This window comes from Anomalospiza imberbis, chromosome 10 (genome assembly GCF_031753505.1).
Source record: "Anomalospiza imberbis isolate Cuckoo-Finch-1a 21T00152 chromosome 10, ASM3175350v1, whole genome shotgun sequence".
Lineage (NCBI taxonomy): Eukaryota > Metazoa > Chordata > Aves > Passeriformes > Viduidae > Anomalospiza > Anomalospiza imberbis.
The window spans coordinates 4,649,787-4,671,235 of NC_089690.1; the positions used below are offsets into that span (position 1 = coordinate 4,649,787).

The 21,449-nt window shown below is 45.6% G+C and overlaps 1 protein-coding gene across 3 annotated transcripts in view; it reads right to left on the reverse strand.

The window, feature by feature from the left end:
* Positions 1–21,449, reverse strand: part of PLD1 (phospholipase D1) — a 75,258-nt gene that overhangs the window by 27,512 nt on the left and 26,297 nt on the right. For all 3 annotated transcript variants that reach the window (XM_068200282.1, XM_068200283.1, XM_068200281.1), the window contains exons 2-13: positions 17,548–17,733; positions 17,095–17,222; positions 16,652–16,797; positions 15,794–15,902; positions 14,358–14,423; positions 8,703–8,761; positions 8,095–8,187; positions 5,693–5,845; positions 4,827–4,976; positions 3,962–4,045; positions 2,213–2,294; positions 104–214 (exon numbers count right to left, since the gene is read on the reverse strand). In XM_068200282.1, the coding sequence (XP_068056383.1) occupies positions 104–214; positions 2,213–2,294; positions 3,962–4,045; positions 4,827–4,976; positions 5,693–5,845; positions 8,095–8,187; positions 8,703–8,761; positions 14,358–14,423; positions 15,794–15,902; positions 16,652–16,797; positions 17,095–17,222; positions 17,548–17,701 (1,335 nt within the window). In that variant the 5' untranslated portion in view covers positions 17,702–17,733. The remainder of the gene's footprint in view (positions 1–103; positions 215–2,212; positions 2,295–3,961; positions 4,046–4,826; positions 4,977–5,692; positions 5,846–8,094; positions 8,188–8,702; positions 8,762–14,357; positions 14,424–15,793; positions 15,903–16,651; positions 16,798–17,094; positions 17,223–17,547; positions 17,734–21,449) is intronic.

Below are 21,449 nucleotides of genomic sequence, written 5' to 3' on the forward strand. Positions count from 1 at the left end.
AACACTCCCGAACCTGCAGTTCCCACCCAAAGACACCGGGGTCAGCACCAGCCATCAAGAACAATTGAATGCAAACACTCTCCACACAGCCCTGTGCAATTACCTTGATGTTTGGATGGAGGTGCATGAGCGTCCGCTTGCTGTATTCACTGTTGATCCCCAGGGCAAGCTCCACCTCTTTGTACAGCATAACAAAAATTCTCACTCCTTGTTGCTGTCAGAAATAAAAAAGAACACATGAAATGCAGGCACATCAATGGATAGTGTCTGTTTCCAAAGGGAGGAAAAGCTAAGAGGCAGTAAATGTGTTGTGTCTGCTGATGGAAATGCTGATTGAGGTTACTTGTTCTTGGTTATGCTCTTCCAGATCCTCCATGGGGACCCCACAGCCTGGTAGAACCTGCCTGCTTGGGAAAGCTCTCCAGCTTTCTGAGAAGGGCTCAGTACCTGGGTTTGTGTGGGTTTTAATGTTTTTGTCTGAGCTATGCCAAGGCCCATCCACTGGTGATTCCTACAGCAGCTCCTTTTACACACCCTTTGAGGTAGATTTTGCAAGCATGATTCACTCCAATCATGTCCATCCACTAAAGTTCAGTGTTCTGCTGCTTCGTGTTGCCCTGAGGGTTGCCCACAGTTAAATGTCCCTGCAGGATGACACGAGCAGTGAGGTCACACAGACATCCTCCTCCTGAAGGGGCTGTCACCAACTCAACACTGGCAAAAAGGTTCTTTCTGCTAGTGGAGCTCAGCAAGCTCCTGGAACACACTGAGCAGTGTGTTCCACACTGAGCAGCTAAAAACATGGTGCTTTTTGTGACCAGCTTTGTATCCATGGCAGGGTTTTTCTTGTTAAAGCACTTTCAAACGTGCCAAGTGCCTCCCAAACCTTGGCAAATACTGGTCACACACTGGGACACCTCCACTACCCATAAATGAGCATGGATTAAAAGCTTGCACTAGAGTTTGCCAGCTTAAACATGGAACCTGAACTTTGCACAGCCTTTTGAATGTCTATTCCCATAAAGCTCCTCTAAGAGGTAAGGCAAGGATGATATTCTGCTCTCCACTGCACCCAGGGGAGTCCAAGGCAACGCTGCACACACAGCAAGGACAGCCTCAGCCCTACACCAAGACATCAGCTTGCTGACTGCCCTGTTGAGTCAAAGAAAGACCACAAGTGACAGAGCAAGCATTTCCAGGGACTGACCTCACTCACCTTACCACAGTGTTTTTATGGTCACAAGAAAATCCACGTCAATGTGACAAAAAGAAGCCAAATTCCTCCTTTCAGTGAGTGATGCCTCGTGGCCAGTTTATTTTTGCCAGAAAATAAGAGTAATTCCAAATGAACAACAGTCAGACACAAAGCTCTCATTTTTTATCTAGGTATGTGGAGGAGTGAGGACTGTGATGACAACTGGCTTGAAAGGGGAAAGAGTCAAAGACTATTTCAGCATGTTACAGAATGGTTTGGGTTGGAAGGGAACTTCAAGACCATCTTGTTCCACCTCCAGCCATGAGCAGGGACACCTTCCACTAGACCAGGTTACTCAAAGTACCATTCAACCTAGCCTTGAACAATTCCAGGGATGGGGAAGCCACAATTTCTCAGGCAACCTGTGCCAGGACCTCACCACCCTCACAGGGAAGAATTTCTTCCTAATAGCTAATCTAAACCTGCCCCCTTTTAGTTTAAAGTCTGTGTCCATGGAATGCATGGAATTCTGTCCTTCTACTACAGCAAGAGTCCAAGCAGTTTCCCAGCCACGGGAACAAACCTTGTGACTCACTGCTGATATGGGCAAGCTCTTTTTAGCACCGGTGTTATCGGTGTTATCACAGGGTGTGTGAATAGCTGGAGCACAGCCCACACTCACAAACATATCACAAAGTGATCAGCCTTCCCTGTACTCTAAATTACATAAATCACATGGAGAGCAGAGAGAGCAGCAGGCCTACCAGGAACTGGGACAGTTGTAAAGCAAGGCTGTGACCCAAATCTGGGGCAATCAGAGGATCTAACCTTCTGCCTCTGAGCTCTTCCAAACCCAAACGAGGGGAACAAATCAAAACACGTGCTTTTCCAAGGCCATCTGATGTGAGGCTTTAACTCTCTTCTCTACCAAAATGAATGGTGGAGGGGCTCCAGCCCCAGTGTGACCCCCCTGGCTGGGTGGGTGCAGGGTGAAGGGTGCACCTGGAGCTCACTTACTGCTTTCCTCTTGAGGATGCAGTCCAGCCGCCAGCGATTCCCTTCCACCACCGGTCGCTTCATGAAGATTTCCGGGCTCAGCCTAAGAAAATAAAGGTGTATAAAAACCATAGCAGATGTAGCCTGCAAACAAAGCACTGGTCTAAATAACCAACTTGGGAAGCAAAGGAATTGAAGTTTAAATAAAGCGGATGTGAAAGCTCGTGTCCCAGAGTGATGCATTCTCCAATATCCTGCTCTTTGTTCTTTAATAACTGAGCATTACAGAGGGCAAGGGACATCTCCAGCACATTCATCTTCATATTCAACAACCCACGAGACCAAGTTGAACAGTGATGTATAAAAAGGGAAGTTTGGTCTCTATCTGTGAAAGAAAGATACAACAAAAGAAAACCCCAAGGATTTTCTGAAAGAAATAGGCAGACACAAAAAATAAATAAGAGTGAGATTTGAGTTCTCCTGGCACCTGAGCTATCTCAGCAGAACAGACTTGTGCTGAATTTTCCTTGCTGCCTAAAGACAAAGCAATAGGATCTCTCAACAGGAGATGTTATTGCCTTAAGGATTACAAGAAATAGTTAAGCAATCTCATCTAACTCCTGCACAGCAAGGTGACAGAATTTCATTCCTTTACTTTTGTACCAAGCATAGCAACTTGGGCTTGGATAAAGCATATAACTACATCATATTTGCATCTTATACATCAAGTTCTAGGTAAGTTTTGGAATTCCATGATACTTTAACAATTGTCTGAATAAAACACTAAGAGACAATGGGTCTGAAATTAGATGCTCTTGAACTGCCACCTGATCACCTGATGTTGCATAAGGGGAATCCATGAGCATTAAGCTTAACTGTGGTCATGGCAGGACACAGATTTACCCCACCAAATGCTAACATGGTATGTAGTTTTTTCATTATTTCCTCCTAGAAACTAATTCTTCCAGTTCCCAGAGGCAGCAGATAAGCAGCCAGAGAAAGAGGAGCACAGAGACGTGCCTAAGGTGAACAGGAAATCTGAGTCATGTCTTGGAAGCCTCCCATGCCCATGGTCCAGGCTGGCTCAGGCAGATTAACCTCCAGAAAGGCAAGACATGGGCAGCCACAACCAGCACCCAGCCAGGAGACTCTGCCCAGTCTGTGAGAGCATCCTCTTCCTGACACAAACAAGAACCAGAGCACTGCATAAACACATAAACCAGGTAACAAGTGGGCAGAGCCAGGTCCTTTGGCAGACACACAGCTCAGAAAAGGCGACAAAACTCCCCTCCTCCCTTATCTGGCCCATTTAAGAGCAGATGAAAAGGACACACCACAAGATGCCCTCACACTTGGCATGAGGCTTCCCAAGGCAGTGAGGAGGAGCTGAAAGGGGATCCCATAGCACTGCTGAGCATCCTTTTTCACTGACACACTGAAAGACACCCATGCCCCTCAGATTTGCAGCTATTTACACTCCTGAGGAACCCCTCAAGCCATCACATTTGCAGTTCAGGTGGTGGTACCTCCGTGTGATTTCAGGCATTTCCGTGGAGGGAGACAACCAAGCTGTTGATCTGAAGCGTGTGCTTTTGCTGCCAGCCCTCCTGAAAAGGCCTTTGAATACAACACAAGAAGAGGTTTGGGTGTGCTGCCAAACCATCTGGCTGCAGGGCTAGCTGCCATACTGTAGGGCTCCGAACAGTGCCGCATTGTCGGGAGCGTCCCCGGAGAGACAGCTGGGCAACACCCAAACATGTCAGTACGAACCACCAATCTGTGATGAAAATTTCTTCCTTAGCAGCTTCCATGGCATTTGCGACATCTTCAAAGTACCACTTGGCATTGACATACCTGCAGAAGCAAACAGAGTGCAGAGTTATGCCTCCTCACCTTCATTAAACAAAGTACACAGCTGAAGAGCAACGGGACTCTGTGTTAATGACATTCACGTTCTCTTCTCGAAAGCAAACACAATCCTAATTTCCAGAATCAGGACAACATGCAGGGAGAATTCTATGCTGCTATCAGTAGCTTGATGAAACAGCACAATAAGGGAATATTAAGTGCCTCTTGGCACTTCTGCCAAATTCACACAATATTCCTGGGTTCTGCTTGACATGCAAGCCAGGTTTGTGTCTCAGGAAAGGATGATGGAATGGTGTTTCCGCTGATTTATGGAAAGTACTCAGGCAGAGGTTGTTGCGAGGCAGACGGTGCAGGGAAAGCACTGGTCTGCTTCCAGCTAGAGTTCAGTTTTTCAGGCACTTCTGGGAATGGATTAGTGCAGTCAGGTTACACTGGGGACAGAATGATTTCTCAGGGGCTGCTGTGTGCATAAAGCCTAGCCCACCCTCCCAACTATACCCAGATCTGCATTTGTTGATTCCCTCTTCTCTTTATCCTTACTATGACAAATACCCAACACCTTTGAATTTAAATGGAACTTGACTTGCAAAATACAATGAGCTGTGATGCAGAGCTCCCGACACCAGCACTGCTACTCTGTCCCTGGTGAAGGAAGCCTCATTTTTTTTTTGCAACTTCTTTAATTACCACCAGTCCCTACAGCTACCAAAGGCTACCAGCTCTGTTGATCAGAGGTGCTGAGGGCAGGCAGGTAACAGGTGCTCACCACTTGGCCAGGGTGTTCTCCTGCACGGCCGCGTAGGAGCCGAAGCGATGCTCCGTCAGAAAGTCCTTGCCGTGTTTCCGGATGAACTCGTCTATGCCCTGCCTCCACCACTGGGCATGTCTGTAGCTGTTACACTTCAGAATCAGTGACCTGTAAGAACACACAAAGCACAGGGCAGGAGGCTGAAGCCATTTCCATTTAATTGGGCTGCTCCTCGCTGCCTGTCCATGTTGGTAAATGCATCTGTATCAGTCATATTTTATTTGCGCAAAAAGTAGGGATGTCGCCATTTTGTTTGCAAAAGAATGCACAACACTGAGCTGCTCTGAGTGACTAACAGTATTGCACTGCCAAGCATAAAAAACCCACCCATGTTTAAATTATTAGCACCAGCTTAACTTGGAGTTGGAGCCAGCTAATGTTGTATTTTTTAAGAGATTAATTTACACTGTATGCTAGCATAAAAACATTAAATATCTCTTTATCCCCCACTAGCATGTCTTTTGAGCAATACTCCATTGGAATGCAGAAGCAAACATCCCTGCTTGCAGCTTAAAGAGAACAGAGTGCCTAAAAAAATTACCTGAGCAATTGCTGCCAAACCAGACTGTGCAGCTCAGCATGCACTGTGCCCCCAGGCCCCAGCAATAACCACAGGGATGGACAAACAGAAGCTCCAAATGCCTCATTAAGGCATGGGAAATAATCAGCATTAAATAATCAGCATTACGGCCAAATCCCCAGCAGGTCTGAGCACACCAGCAGCAGCCACCCAGGCTTGTTAACCCCTCCTGCAGAGTAGCATCGATTTCTCTTTAAAAAAGCAAAAGCAAACTAAAAAGGGATAAACAAAGTTGTTTTCTTACCTGGAGAGATTGTCGATCTGCAACCCGTATTTTGTTTCTGTTTCTTTCTGGCCTATCTTGATGTTGAATTCCTTATCGACCAGCAGGACAAAGGAAATGGCCCCTGAATCAGGCTTCATGTACATCAGGAATGAGTCCTTCACCACCAGCCACCTGCACAGACACAGCAACCCTGTCACCTGCATTTCACACCCATGCCAAGCCTCAAAACACGGGCCACGAAAAGAGCTAATAAAATGAGAAAGTGCTTCTTCAAAACACATGCAAATCATTTATCTGGGAAATCTACTAAATCGTAAAAATTATTCTCAGGAGCTAGACTGGGGGTGGTTTTCTTGAGCAGAAAAGTATCTATTTTACGAACTTGGGTAATGAGTTTTAATTCGATATAGGACTTTTAGAGATATGTAAATAACTCCTTTTTACAGGAGTCTTTAAAAAGACAGGTTCCGTTGTTAAGTAGAACCCATGAGAACCTCCCTGGTCATAAACTTCTAAGCATGAGGCAAGGTGCAAAACAAGCATTCCTCCATCCCTGATTTTTATTCAGCTTGTATGCTATATGGGAGTTATTTGACATTTCTTACATTAATTCTGATGCTAGGATCACTTTCACTCCTATCAAAATATATGAACAAGGCATTTTGGAAAGCTACTATTGCCAAGCAACAGGCACCCTGTTAGAAACACATGAGGAGGGATGACCGGCAGGTTTTACATAAATACTGTAGCCTGAAGGCAACTCTGGGAAAAAAACACATTTTTTACTGTGAATAGCATTTCTAATTTTTTCTCCCCCTGCAGCGTAGCTGGGGTAACCAGGCCCCTCTGTCCCACACAGGTCTCCATCACCAGACCTTTGCTTCATTCTTCTGCACACTCAGAAACACACAAAGCAGCACAAAACACTGCAAAAATCTGTTCATTCTTGTATCTTTAGTAACAGCCTCAGCTCCTCATCTACTTCCCATATTTTTTATTAGATCCCATAGTTTTTTTTTTTTTTCTTGCTTTCAGGGCCCTGAAAGAGCTACCTGGAATCACCTCTCATTTGGTGCCAAAATACCTCCTCTCTCTATTTGGCCCACAATTTCACTCTTAAACATCCCACAGGGTATATTTCCAAATACTCTCCCTTCTGTGTTTCCCAGGCAGCTCTACATGCCTGAGGAGTCCTGCTTGTGCCCACTCACAGCTTCACCCCACTATCCTCCTCCATGTCCTAAAATCCTTCCTCTAATAAGTCTCTCTGGGAACTATTACTGTTATTTGCTTATTTATTGATGCATAAACGATCAGTCCCCAGTGGGCCAAGATGGGAATTTAGTGTCTCACTTGTGACATTCTGTACACAATCCCACTCAAACACTTCTCCTACCCCCCTTCTAGGCTCTAAAGGAAAATGGAAATCCATCAGAGCTGGGTGTGCTACTGAAGAAGAATACAGAAAGGTTTTGTTGGAAAACTGAACAATTAAAGATAAAACTAATGACAGCCCATGGGTGATGCTAAAATCCAAAGGTGCATAATGCCTGGGAAAGCTCCATCGACTAAGAAATTGTTGCTGTAAGGCAGATATGGGCTACTTGGATTTTGAAATGGAAAGATTTGCCTGGGAAGGGCATGCTTCAGGAAATACACCCTGCATTTTTTGGAGGCTGGCTGGTAACTCAGGTACTCCCCCACAGCACACACCTCCCTGTGCTGCAGCCCCAGGCAACACAGAGACCTAACACAGAGGGTAAAGTGATGGGAACAGCAAATTATGTCTGTCTGCAGCAGGAAGGCATGTTCAGTGAACAGGGAGAACTGTTCCTGTTCTCCCATGTTCACATGGGAACAGGAGAAAATATTGGGATTCAATACCTGCACTAATCAGCAAGAGGCAATGTATTTAATGCCAAGGTTAATTGCACCAAACAGCTCCTTAGTGCTGCAGGTCACATCTGATTTAATCCTGCCCTGAAGCAGTCCAAAGAGTGTTTCAATTAATAATTGGTTTTCATTTTGTAAATTGAGGAAGGGAAGCTCAGAAGGCCAGGCTGAAATCTGTCTGGGGCAGGTCACCAGCCACATTCCCTCCCAAAGGCACAGAGCCACCTGTGCTCCTGCAGCAGGGAAAGCTCAGCACAGTCTGGGATTTTTGTCAGCTCTAGGAAATCCTAGATTTTCTCTGGAGCAACATGTCCCTTCTGTGAACTCCAAAGGAGAAAAAAAAAAACCCACCACACAGAAGGGTGAGGCAGGGAATAGCCCATGGGCCCTTCCAACCTGAACATCGGTGGCTTTTGTAAAAATAGCAAGATTCTCTCCAACAGATTTTTTGGGAGGAAGAGACAAATGGGGATTTTTGTGCGCCCAGGGAGCACGTGGCATCCCCACCTCTGCCACCCCAGCAGTACCTTTTGGACCAGCGGTAGCACATCCTCCCTTGGCCACAGCAGTTCAGGCCAGGAATGCGGTGGCCCCCGGAGCGCTTCATGATGAACCCTTCTCTGCAAGGACAGGAACAGGGTCAGGGTGAGGGATGGGGCTCACCTGGAGCTGCAGGGGGGATTTGGAGGGGGTGCTTTGCTTGCTGAACCCCCAGCCCTTGTGCCTAGGGCTGGCTCTCCAACTGTGCCCAAGCAGCCTCTGGTCTGTGCCCCCCTGAAAGCTGGATGGAGGGCAAAAATAAACCCCCCAGAAGAAAATAATGGAGTTTTATGAAGCACAGGGTCCCGCTTTATAGCACAGGAAGCAGAAAATTAAGTGGCTTAACAGGGAGGGCTGCAGGGAGGGAAGGGTGCAAACCCCAAAAGCTCTGTCTCGTAAAGCAGCCCACTCTCCAAACCATTTCTCCAAACTGTAGCATTTCTGTCTGAACAGTAATAATTTTTCATATCTAGATGGCAAAAATATTCCCCAGTCAGTTAGTGCTGAGAAAGGAAAGCTATTAATTTTAACAGTATTTATGTATAAAGCCATGCTCTTAGTGAATCATAACTCACAACGACAGCTCACAACTCACATGCCCTTCGGTCCCAGGTCGTGGATGAATGACAGCTGGCTTACTCCAACAAACTCCATCTGGGAAAGAAAAAGAGATTCCCCCATCTTTGTAACCCTGAAACCCACAACATTTTTTGCTTTATCGAAGTGACTTGCCATAAAGACCTACAGAACATCCAGAGCAGATGTTATCCACCATCACTTAAGGACCTCCAAGAAGACCAAGGAAAGTATTTTGGTTGAGTTTTCTGTTTGTTTATTTTAGATGTACTTTGGAGAAGTACATCTCCTACATTTCAGGACAATTAAACACAAATACATCACAGGCACTCCCTGGTATTCCCCCTTCTAGACCTTTGGCTGAAAAAGGACTCAAGTTTGACACTGTTCAGGAGTCTGTGTGATCTTGGCTGGCTACCTGAATCCTCTCCTCCCTCCAGAGACCCTCAAAGAAAGACTGCAAAGGAAATGAGGATACATGCCTGGAGCAGGGAGCACCCTTTAAGCCCCCTACCCCATGGAGACACCAGAGGAAGGTTCAGGCCCACAACCCATGAGCATCCTCCAAGGCCATTGCAGCAGGTCAGTGCTGGACACACATCACTGCCCATCTGGTTCCAGGAACCAAAAATCCACAGGAAAACCACAGTGGGGCAGGAGGAGAGCAAGTTCAAATCCCAAAGTCAAGGAACCTGCCTCCTCATGGCTCCTCCTGCTTCAGCAGGGGCTGCAGGGAACATAACAGCGAGCAAAGCCGGTGAGAAAGCTCAGCACGATTACATTCACCTCTAAAAATAGGACACTGGGCAATTTCGACTGAGCAGGCTTTTCTTGGCACAGCAGGACATTCCTGGCAGTCTGCTGGTTATTAGCCCTGGGCCCCTTTAGCAGGGAGAAACATTCTCCCAGGGTGTCCTGTGCAGGGCAGGGCTGGGGCAGGCACAGCCCTGGGAAGGAGTCGCCTTGCACAGCAGAACCCTGTCTGCATCTAATTTATTGTCACAGCAAGTTGTCCAAGTGCAGAAAGGTGCTAAGGGCAGGTGTCACTGTCCCTTTGGCCAGGCAGCAAGCCAGAGGGAACCTCTCACGGCACATTTTGGCAATGAACCCTGCTGGGGCTGCAGTCCAGGGCTCAGCCCATGCTCCTGACTGGAGTGGGGACAGGAGGCAGCCTCTGTACCAGCTTTAGGATATGCCCACCCATACCCACAGCAACTCCAAGAAAAGGCTTTCTCTTCTCCAGGAAAGGGCCACTGTCATCTCTCTTTGGCAAACCAGCGTCAGGGTCGTCGTCAGCAAAATCCAATTTTGCACAGGAATTACATGAGTGGACCCCTAAGACTCAGACATTTTCAGATACCAAGTGTAACAAAAAGTATCAGTAAATTTGGGGTCAAAATCTATCTTGCCATTATGATGAGGTTAGCATAGGCTCCCTTCCCAACACCATCATTTTTTCCCAGAAAACAGCAGTAGGACTGAAGATCCTTCCATCTCCTCATGCTCGGCTGCTCCTGGGATCTTCCTAAACTTCCCATATCAGCCAAGGCCATGAAGAAGAACAGAAGACATTATTGCTTTCCTCTGAGTATCTCAAGGACATAAAATAACCTCTACTCAGCTGAGGCAATTTTAATGCTTTGATTTTAGGGTGATTTCAGTCTGTTTTCAGAAAATAGTTAAAACAAGTCATTCCACGCTATTTTATCAACCATCTTGCTCTGTCTGTTCTCCCTAAGTGCTCTGGAAGAGCATCAGGTGTGACCAACGAATGTTTCAGCTGTTTCTGCAGTGACACTTAGAGCAGGGTGGGAAGTGCCTGAAAAAACCCAGTGTATCCTACAAGCCCTTATCAGAGATCCCAAGCAAATTCTCAGGCCAGTTCTTTGTATTCTTCTTTCTATTCTTCTTTCTTTTTTAACTTCATGGCATTTCATATCAGACAAATCAGAAACACAGACATCTCTCTCACAGTGGGCATATACACAAAAAAAGCACAGAAATGTCAAAACCCTTTGAAAATGCTGGCTGGAACCAGAAAGCTGGCAGGAATTTGAGGAGTACTGCATGCAGAGAAATAATGGTCCTCAAAGAAGCAAAAAGAAAAACCAAGAGGAAAAATTACTTGCAGAAACAGAACTACCACTACATAAAAGAGAAACAAAGACTGTCTGGCAGAACAGCAACCTCCTCTTCAGCCAAGCAGTCTCTGGAACAGCAATGACAGGAGCCCATCCAACACATTGATCAAGCGTTGGTTTGTAAAAAAAAAAAACCTTAAAATCCCTGCAGTTAGAAAGAAAATTCCCCAGCATAGTGCAAAACATCTGATGGAATGATTTATTGTTGCAATTAGCTATTTTTACTGTCACAGTGCCTCATCTGAGGTGCTCATCCTTCACAGAGAGGCTGGGAGAGGCAGGCAGGGCAGCCAGGAGCTTTCATCTCCGTCACATCGGAATTCCTGTGCTGCCCAGCTGCCTCCCTGGGATCTGGCATCCCACTCTGGTTTCAGAGACCCCGCAGCAGGATGGTTTTGGTATGAGATATGGGCCTGGAGAATGCAGTTCAGTGACATTGTTGTGGCAGACAGGAGTGATGGGCTGCAGGAGGACAGGCGATGGAAGGTGGAGAACCAGCTGCAAGGTGTTCAAACCATCCTGTCCTGCCAGCAATGTGGAACATGCATGATTCATTTAAGTAAAAATTTCACAAGCATCTGCATTTCAGAAAGGATTCAGCTTCTCCGTGCTGTATTTTTTCATTTTGACTCCTGCTCTTTATTTAGTGTGTTCAGAAATGCATCAAAAGCTGATTAGCACTGGTCACTAGCAATAACATGGAATTACACACTCTTCAAAAAGATACTGTTCAGCACAATTTCTTAAAAAAAAAATTGCTTATACAAAATACACATTAAAAAAACCACTTAAATGTGCTGCATTTCAAGTGTAATAGCTTGAAATATTGGTGGGTTGGGTGGGGACCTCCACAGAGGTCTGCAGATCCAAGCACTGTATCAGAGGCAAACCAGGGGCCTCTCTCACTTCTCAGCTGTTCTTAAGATGAGGTTTTTACTCTCTCTAAAGTTCATGCAAAACATTACACACATACATACACTCCAATCAAATCTTACTTTTCATTTTGCTTGGGAGTATGGGAGCTTGCACAAAAACAATGCAAAAGTTCAATTAATAAATTTTTTAAAATAGAATCCAATTAAGCCTCAACTTTTTGAGGCTATATTCCTCCAATTTTCAGGAAAAAAAAGTGTGAACAGTTAAGATACTGAGATTCCCACATTTTAATGGTAATTGTCTTAAAGCACTTCAGCCCAAAAGTACTATAAAAAAGTTTTGGAAAGAAGAATACGACATGAGATTTAATCACATAAATAATTTTTTTAAAATATTAAATATAAGAAGCTAGATGATGTACAACCTCTCCAATGCCATGTAGTCACTGTGGACCTGATCCTTAACCCAACCAGTGACTTCAGGTCTGCAAAACCACAAGCTTGACTTGCAGGCTCAACTGTCTTAGTGCATGGCACGTCCTCCAGACAGTGTATAAAGCACTTTGCTCTCACTGGCAAATAATAAATTGACCACAAATGCAAAATAATAAAAGTAAAAAAGCAAATTCATTAAATTGTGCAGCTCAGATGTAAAAAACCATCTCCTCAGAGATGCTACTGACCCAAGCAGGCTCTTTCTTCACAATAAAAAGGACTACACTCCAGGCAGGTCTCAGCTTGCCTTTGCCTGATTTAACAGAGTTGCTGATTTTAAAAAAGTCCTCAGTGCATGGATTTGATGAGAGGAACACAGAGGAGTCCAAATGTGCTCCAAGATTAAGACAGTTACAGAATTTGTCAGCATCCGGGCAAAAGACTTCTCAACCACAGGAAGAGCAAAGCTCTCATTTTGTTCTCAGGAGGACAAATACAGTTCCAGGGAAAGTGCCAGAAATCTTTACTTAGTCTCAGCTGACAGTGGTGGGGGTGTTTGGGTGCTATTTTAAAGGAAGCACTTCCTTCCCTGTGCTTTCTTCCAGCATCACCTGCAGGACCCGTGCTGCCACCACGGGCAGCAAATCCTCCCTGAACACTTCTCTGTGGCCAAATCCAGTGAAAGCCAACAATAAACTGAGAATTTATGTGCAAAAGGGACATCTGGCTCCAGGGGCTGGGGACAGAAGGGCGATTCAGCCCAGGAGGGAGCACCCCACAGCTGCCTGGCAAGGCAGGGCCGCCCATCTCCTCTCCCAGCCCCCACTGTGCAGCCTGTCTCAAACCACAGCCTGGCCAAAGCATCACCCACGTTCTCATAGGAGCAGAAATGTTCCAAAATATTTTAAAAAGGCAACGCCTGCCTAAAAGTGACAAGATGGATCCACACTGTAAAATAACTCTCCCACGCTCTGCATATGCTACTGATCAAAATTGCCAAGTTATCCCAATCCTGCTTCTAGAACAAAAGATGACTCTTTTCCACATGCAGACTAACACAGCTCTTAACTGCATTGGAATTAAGCTCCACAGCCTGTCTCCTGAAGGAGCATTCTAAGGAATGCAGCTTCCTCAGCCTCAGCCTGAAGATTTCTTGCCATCCAGAGCACAATGGCCAATTCCAATGGGCACTTTGTCCCATGGAGCAAGCAGTGCTCAACACTGAGCTCTGCAAGAGAGCACACACAGTTTTTAAGTTTTTATACATAACATCCAGCTATGAGCTGCCCAACATCTCTACACAACAGAAATCCTGCAAAATAGAAGAATATCTAACAACAGCAAAAGTGGAAGAGAAGTGCCTGCTACAGAAATCCAAAGTTCAGTCTGTATTTTTGGCTTGTTTGAAAACCAGGTGTTCCCAGCTATCACTCTGTGCTCAGAAATGTCACTAAACTTGGCAGCTACTCAGTGCATGCATCAGATTTTGCTGGTAATACAAAAGATGAAGTAACACAGTCATTATGGAGCCAAAAAAAGGGGAAATAAATTACCATTCCCAAGAGATGCCACAGCTGCAGCTGACAGGTGAGGGCTTCTGAAGACACATTCGAGGATGAATTTTAAAATAAATATTTCTGCTTAAAATAGGCCTGAAGCTGGATTTGACATCTCTCTTCATTTCAGTGTTGACTTGGGGAAAAAAGACAACTACCATCCCCCTTTGGAAATGACAAAATACTCATTCACCTCTCTGGGTATACCACACACACAAACTCAGTGTCACTAATGTCCAGGGAAACTGCACAGAACAGAAACCTGAGACAAATCTGCACCCAGAACCACACACAAAGCCCAGAATGAAGGAGCAATTACAAATATGGTTTGGACTCCAATTTTTTAAGTATTTAAAACTGTAACTTACCCATCTTGCAGAGTCTGCAGAATTACACAGAATCTCACTACATCATACATGTACAACCAGCTGCTGGACTGAACCAGCTTGAGGAGGTTATCACTGTGCTATACCAGCAACCTCTAACACTGAGTCATTCCTTTGGTTTTAATCATATTACATCTGTGTCGGAGAAATCAGCTAAGCCAAAATGCTCACAAAACAGCTGTAAAAAGTTTCTTGCAGAAGCTGCATGTTTTCTTCCAAGGAATTCAGCATTTGTAAAGCAAATATTCTTTAGACAATTAAGCAAAGTAATTTCTACTTACTGTTCCATGGTAGTTCCTGTACATTGGCATTTTCAGGATATTTGTCAAGTAATCCTCCAGCTGTTTCTACAATTAAAATGTTGAAACTTTAGATAGGATATGGAGGTTTTTCTTGAAAATTCCTGTAATCCAACTGCCTGGCATTAGGAAGCAATCAAGAAATCAGACCCACTTTTCAGTTTGAGTGGATAAATAAATCCATTATTATGTGCTCACAGGATATCATAGCTTAGCACCATAAACAGTTTGGTCATAGGTTGTTTACTGTTCATAGTTCTGTGTTTGTACCTTCCATCAGCAGACCTGTTCCGTGGCAGGGTCACTTTGGAGGTCAACTTTTGTGACTGAGCTAAAGTTTCAGAACAATTTTAAGTACCAAATCAGTCCCCATTGTTTCTGACCCACAGGAATCAGTTTTGTGAGAAAACAAGCTCAGAGGCACTGAGAGTCTGTTTAACAAAACAAAGGCCCATGTGGTGATGGACACAGAGAGAGCAGTGGCTGGGCCTGTCCTCCCCAGCCAGGAGGGGAGAAGAAACCATTATGGGAGAAGCAATCTCTTTCCATCCTCATTGTAAAAGAGAAAAGAAAAATTAGACTGTCTGGGCATGGGAAACTGGGCAGAGTCTTACAGGACACAAAGCAAACTGAAAGGAAACACGAGCTAAAAAAATAAAAAGCATCTATACAACAGTTTTCTTCCTCTTTTAAACCCACATCTCTCTCCTCAAACTTCCCACACATCAGAGAAGCTGTGAACAGCAGGGTTTCTGCATGGCACAGCCACAAGAAACAATCCTTTAATCCTTTGGGCCTTGAAGTTCCAGTGGCACAAAGCCCAGAGAGGGAGGGAGAAGCAGAAAGAGAACGACAAGCACAGCCTGAACAAACATGGGGTTTTTAACTTGCGAGCAGCAAAGCTGCAATGAAGAGGTAGGAAGACATCCACCCTCTCCATGGAAGGGCCCATCTGTTAACATCTGATGAAGTTACACAGAACACGTGTGCCTGGGCTAAAATTACCCACTTCAGCATCAATAGCCTGTCATCTCCTCTTTCAGAGGGGGACGGCACTGAAATCTCTCAGATTTTGATGGCCACAGGGCTGCCTCCATCACTTGCCTCTGAAAACTGCCTTCTCTATCTTTAAATCAGAGCAGGTGGGAGGAGGGGAACCACCACTCCCAGCATCATGGAGTTCAGCAACTGCAAAGGAAAGCTTTGCCCACATGAACCACCAGGAGCAGCATTCTCATCATTGCACAGCAGAGAATTTGGCATTAAAGCTGGACTTGTCAAAGCCAAACTTCGTCAAGCAAAATACTGTAATGATACCAAACAAGGGTTTTGATAGTGTGTGGCTTTGCAAGCAACCTGCCAGGCTCCTCTGCACCTCAGAGCATCCCTCTGGCCCCCAGAGTGAGGTGGGCGCTTACCCTCCTGCTGGAGAAGTGCTCCTCCCGCACCGTGCTCTCTGCGGTGTGCGGCAGACTCGGCATCTGCCTCGGCTCTCCCCTTTTGATGGATTGTCTCCTCACCGTGTGACTGGAAGGAAAAGCAAACCCCAACATCAAGTCTCAGTGCTGCAAGTGACTGTATGCCTCAATGCATAGCCCCTTTGCTGCAATGCCTTTATTTTTTCTATCCAAGAAGCCAGCTCCAAGTGTCTTACAAACTAAAACACAACACAGAAGTATCAGTTTGATTTCTGAAGGCCAGCTTTTGGTCTCATAAGGAAAAGGAGCCTACATCCTATTTTTAGGGCATTATGTTCCTCCAGCTCTTAACCCCTCATAATTTTACCTTTCCTCTCATATCCCAACATTTCTCTACATCAGAAAGCTCTCACTCACCTACACCACTTTTCTTTACACTTCTTTTTCCTTTCCTCTTATACTTCCAGCCATCCCAAGTACCAAGGCCAGCCTGGCCAAGGACCCCCATACCTCCTACATCCCGCCCACACTGTCAGAAAGCCACAAAGCACCAGCAATTTCCATTAGCATTATCATAACCCTTCCCCAAGTTCAAGGCAAAACCAGCTCAAAAGCTGATGACCCAGGAGATGTTTTCTGCGTCAGCAGAGAGATGTTTGCATCACTTAGATTCTGGCTGCTAAACACATAGATTAAATATTTTTATTATACCTGCTAAATATTCATGGAGACTGAATTCCTCTGCCCTCTCCTTCTTACAGCAGAGCAAATGGGACCAGTGAAGCCAAATAGATAAGATATTAGAAGTTAACAGATCACATCTCCCAAAGCCCACCGTGTCCACAGGGATGCACTCACCTCCTGGTGGGGATAGGGATGCGCACGAAGGCTTTGTACCTCAGCAGCTCCCTGTGAAACTCCTGGAAGTGCTTGAACTTCCTTTTCACGTGCCAGACAAACTCTCCATGTGTCAGCTCAATGGTGTAAACATTGGGGCTTGGTACCTGCAGGGGAGAACATCACCACATGGGATGCAAGTTTTGAAATAAGCCATTTTCCTGCAGCTGCTCATCTAAAGAGCCTTTATTCAGCTTCATTTAAGGATTATTGTGTCTCATGATTTCTTGTTCTGCTTTATTAGGTTTTATAAATGGACAGATAACCTTCTCTCCTAAGCATTTTCTGAGACACAGTCATCGCTGCTTCCTCAGCCCATCAACAAGCAAGCGCAAAATTAAGGCCCAAAGAGCATTTTAAATACAGTTCTACAGAAACCAAACAAAATCTCTGGAAGTTCTGACCTTCTTAGTGGAAGTAAAGCGTTCAACTTCCAACACACGCACTCGGACAGGACATCCCGTGAGGTACGTCTGCGTGCCTGGCTCTTTGAACCCATGGGTGTGGTAGATGGCAGAGAAGGGAATGCACACTGCAAGGACCACAAACCCCACAAAACTGTTAGCTCAACAGCCTTGTAACAATCAGGGCATGAAAGGCAGCAGACAGCAATGCTTTAACTTGGGAGCATTTATACAGCAGCATTAGTTCCAGCAAAAGAGCAATATTTATTACGGAGAGCTCAAAGGCAAGGTTACACAGAAGGGACTTGAGAAGCTCAAGTATTAAGAGCCTCCTGGTTCTAAATCAGGGTCAGTGCTGGGCTTGGTAAAACCCCTGAGGCTGCAGCTTGCCTGCTAACAAGTTGTTAAAACCCAGGCAGGACATGGGATGAGAACACAGGGGTGTCAACTCACCGGTGCCTTTGGGGTCAGTGAGCACCTCCGAGTCCACCTCCTCCCCCTCCACATGGAGCTCCCTGGTGTCCAGGCTCTCGATGATGTTGCTCATGTCTGCAGCGAGCTTCTTCAGCGTGGATGTGGCTGCATGGCTTTCTGCTCTCAGAGACATCTCAGGGGGCTGCGCTCAGGAGCCGCGGGGCGCTGGGGAGAGACAGGGCAGAGCTGTCAACACTTTCTCTGCAACACAGGGCTGAGGGAAACCACTGGCAATGCATGGACACATCTTCCTTCCATCCCTTTACCTACATTCATCCCAACTATCCCCACCCTACACACCCAATGGCAAATGTTCAGCTATAAAGCTACAAACCATATCATTGCCCGGCCACATCCCAGACTTAATTCACGCGGTGCTGTGTTTCCCAGGTCAGGCTACATGAAAGAAAAGCTGACTCAGAAAATCAGTAGGAGTTTTTGCTACATGTTCTTCCTTTGAGTAAAGTAGTAGCCAGAAACTCCTCGCATTATTAAGATTTCCTCTATTTCTGTGCACCTTACACAACTGCCTGTGGTGTCTGCATGCCTCGTGCTTCCCCAAGGGTCCATCTTCTCAGCAGGCTCAAAAGTCACAGTTCTAAAGGTTCCTCTCTGGGGTCAGGAGCATCCTGACCCCCACAGAAAGCCTGGGATCAACAAGGTGGAGCCCATGTCTTCTGTACTCACCCCTCCATTACCCCAGGTGTCTTCAGGGGACCAGCCCACTGTCCCTTAGTGATGGGAACACGACCAGGGAAAAGGCTGCAGCCTGCTCAGGGCACTCAAGCAGTGGCACTTAGAGGTATTTGGGCACTGGTGACTACAGCACTTCCCACCTTTATTCCCACCCATCCATTCCAGGAGCCTGAGTCACGAGAAAATGGGGAAGGAAGAAGCAAAAAAAAATAAGGAAACAAAAGTAAATCGATATATGAGGCATGGCCACTGACACTAGCACAAGCCTTCTCTGCTCATGAGTATTTGCAAACCCTCTTCCTCCTCCAGGCTCTGCATCTCACCATGAGGTTGTGGAGCTGGCTGCTGGCCCTTGCACACAGCCAGGCTCCAGCTTCTGGCCATCTCCCTGATGATGATAAAAAGTCCCTTCAATCTTTGTCCTGCTCTGCAATAAATGTCACAGCTCGACAGCTACACTGAAAAAATATGGATGGGACAAACTGGCAACATTTTACAGAAGCCAATACAAGGATGCCCATTTATCCTTGTGGAAGCTCTTACATTGTGTTAAAGAATGATTTTTCCAAAAAAGTGTGACATTTCTGATGTTCTGCAAAGAACACTGTGCAATTATTCCTGAGTGAGCTCCACAACAAGAGCTGGGTATGCCATAACTTGGAAATAATTTAACATTTTAATAAATCATGTGTTTAGTTGCTTTTGAAAGAACACTCTTTATTATTGTTTCCTCTTGAAATAAGTCCATTATTTCATTACTACATAGGGCTGATACCATGTATGCCTAAAAACATGCCAGAAGCAGCTGCCTTCAGAAACAAAAAATCCATTTGCACACAGACTTGAATCAAGAAAAACTGGGTCAATCTCTTCTCTTATACCAAAGTAAATGTAGAACCAACAGCTTCACCTTGGGAGTGAGGGCTCTGAGGGCCTGCGTGGCTCTGTCACCTTCCACCAGGGGAAGGGAAAGCCACCAGAGCACAGAAGGCTTTAGGACCAGACCAGGGGAATCACTGGACCCCCAGGTCACTTCAAGAGATCTGCATGAATAATTCAAATATAAACACACATGTGGGTACCTCCTTTCCCAGTGATACACTGAACTTTGGGGCAACATCCTGGTTTCAGCTGGGACAGAGTTAATTTTATTATTAGCTGGTACAGTGCTGTGTTTTGGATTTAGGACCAGAAGAATGTTGATAACACACTGATGTTTGAGTTGTTGCTAAGTTCTGCTTCCCCTGATTCAAGGACTTCCCAGTTTCCAATGCTCTGACAATGAGGAGGTGCACAAAAAGCTGTGGGGCAGCATGGCAAGGACAGCTGACCCAAATTGGCCAAAGGGATATTCCATTCTACAGGACCCCATTCCCAGGATATCAGCTGGGGAAATTGGCTGGGGGGGTGCCAGCTGCTGCTGGGGGCTGGGCACTGGTCAGGGGATGGTGAGCAATTGCTGTATCATGCATTACTTGTTTCCATCAGTGTTATTCCCCTTTCATTACAATTATTACTCTATTTTATTTTGTTTCCATTATCAAACTGTTCTCACCCCACTGATATTATCCTACCCAGCCCATTCCTCTGCAGCAGGAATTTGGCACTGGCACTGCCCCACACCTCCCTTGTCACCACTTCATGGAAAGCCAGTTCTCCCTCTTGGAAGCTTTACACTTTTCCTATTCTAACAACATACTGCAGGGGCCTTCAATTATTCAGAGAGCATAAGGTACATTTTCACTTGTTTGGAGTGAAGTCATTCCACCTGATATAGACTGGCTTGGGATGTTTCATTTTCTCCCTGGAATGCAGGAATACATAAACAGCATTCCCAAGGGAGGCCATGCTACCAGGCTTTCCCAAATAACTCTGGGGATGGCAGAAGGAGCCCAGGGCCTCACTCTGCACTAATACATACATTAAAATTTCCTGCTCAGCACTTCATGCAAAGAATTTTTTTGTGTATTTCTAGCTGGAAATAAAGCAGCATCTTGCTTTGTATTTCCGCCTGCATTCACACTTAGAAACAAAACGGAATTTGGTTGTGTTTTTTTTTTTTTTTCCATTAGAAGATGCCTTTACTTCATGGAAACTTAATGCCCTTTCCAAAGAAGTTTTCCATGGTCAAAGAGAACACAAGCCCAAACACACTCTGGATGTGCCATGCCAGCAATTACCCTTGAAGGAAACCAGCAGACAAATACCACATCAGCAGGGCTGGAGGAAGAGCAACAGAGGGGAGTCAACAGAGGAGATGCTCATCCTCCCTCTTCCTCCTTCTCTCCTCCCCATCGTGCTAGGTACAGCTGGGCTCTTTGTCAGATTAATTGACACAGTTGGTTAATGGATAAACAATTAACCAGTGTATGCAGTGATTATTTCCAAGGGACGGCAGCAGGACTCCATAACTCAGGATTTTTTTTTTAAAGCTAAAGCTGTTTTCACAGCTGGCACAGACAAATCCTGCAATAAAGAAGGGTCCAAACTCAGATGGACTAAGTCAGTCTCGGCAGCAAGATTCCCTCCATCAAGATTAGAGCCAAATTCTGGAGTTGAGAAGGAAAATGTGACTTGCCCGTGGCCCTGTCAACAGCCCCACGAGCCTGGGCAGTGGCCACGCTCCCTGTCACAGCTGGCTGCTGCAGAGCCAGAGCACACAGGGCAGATGGCACTGGGGTCAGCTGGAAAAAGACAGGACATACCACACCCCTCTGAAAGCTTTGCCAAATTTCTTTATAGAGCTCTGCTCCATAAGAGCTATTTCACCTCTTGGGCAGAGCTTCCATGTGGACACTCTGCATTCCCATGGGCAAGCTGAGGAATGCCTGGGTTAATCTGCAACAGGCTAGGTGCAAACAGGCACCAGACATGGATATCCAGGATTTTACCAAAAATCAGGCAGGCTACACCAAGAAGGCCCTGTCTGTCCAGTGCCACTCACTGCTTACACTGCTGACAGAGTAGAGAAGGGAAGTATAGACCTCTGATACCGAACTCAAGTAATACCAGCAAATCACGAGACTGCAAATAACAGGATGAAACTTCAGAGAAATAAGTACTGCATTTCAGCATTCAGCTGTTGCCATTCAAGAGAGAAAATAAACAGTGTGATTTTTAAAAGAAAATAAACCCAAACAACCAAAAGAGAAAAAGCAGGGTCTGACTGAGTCAAGAACCGGCAA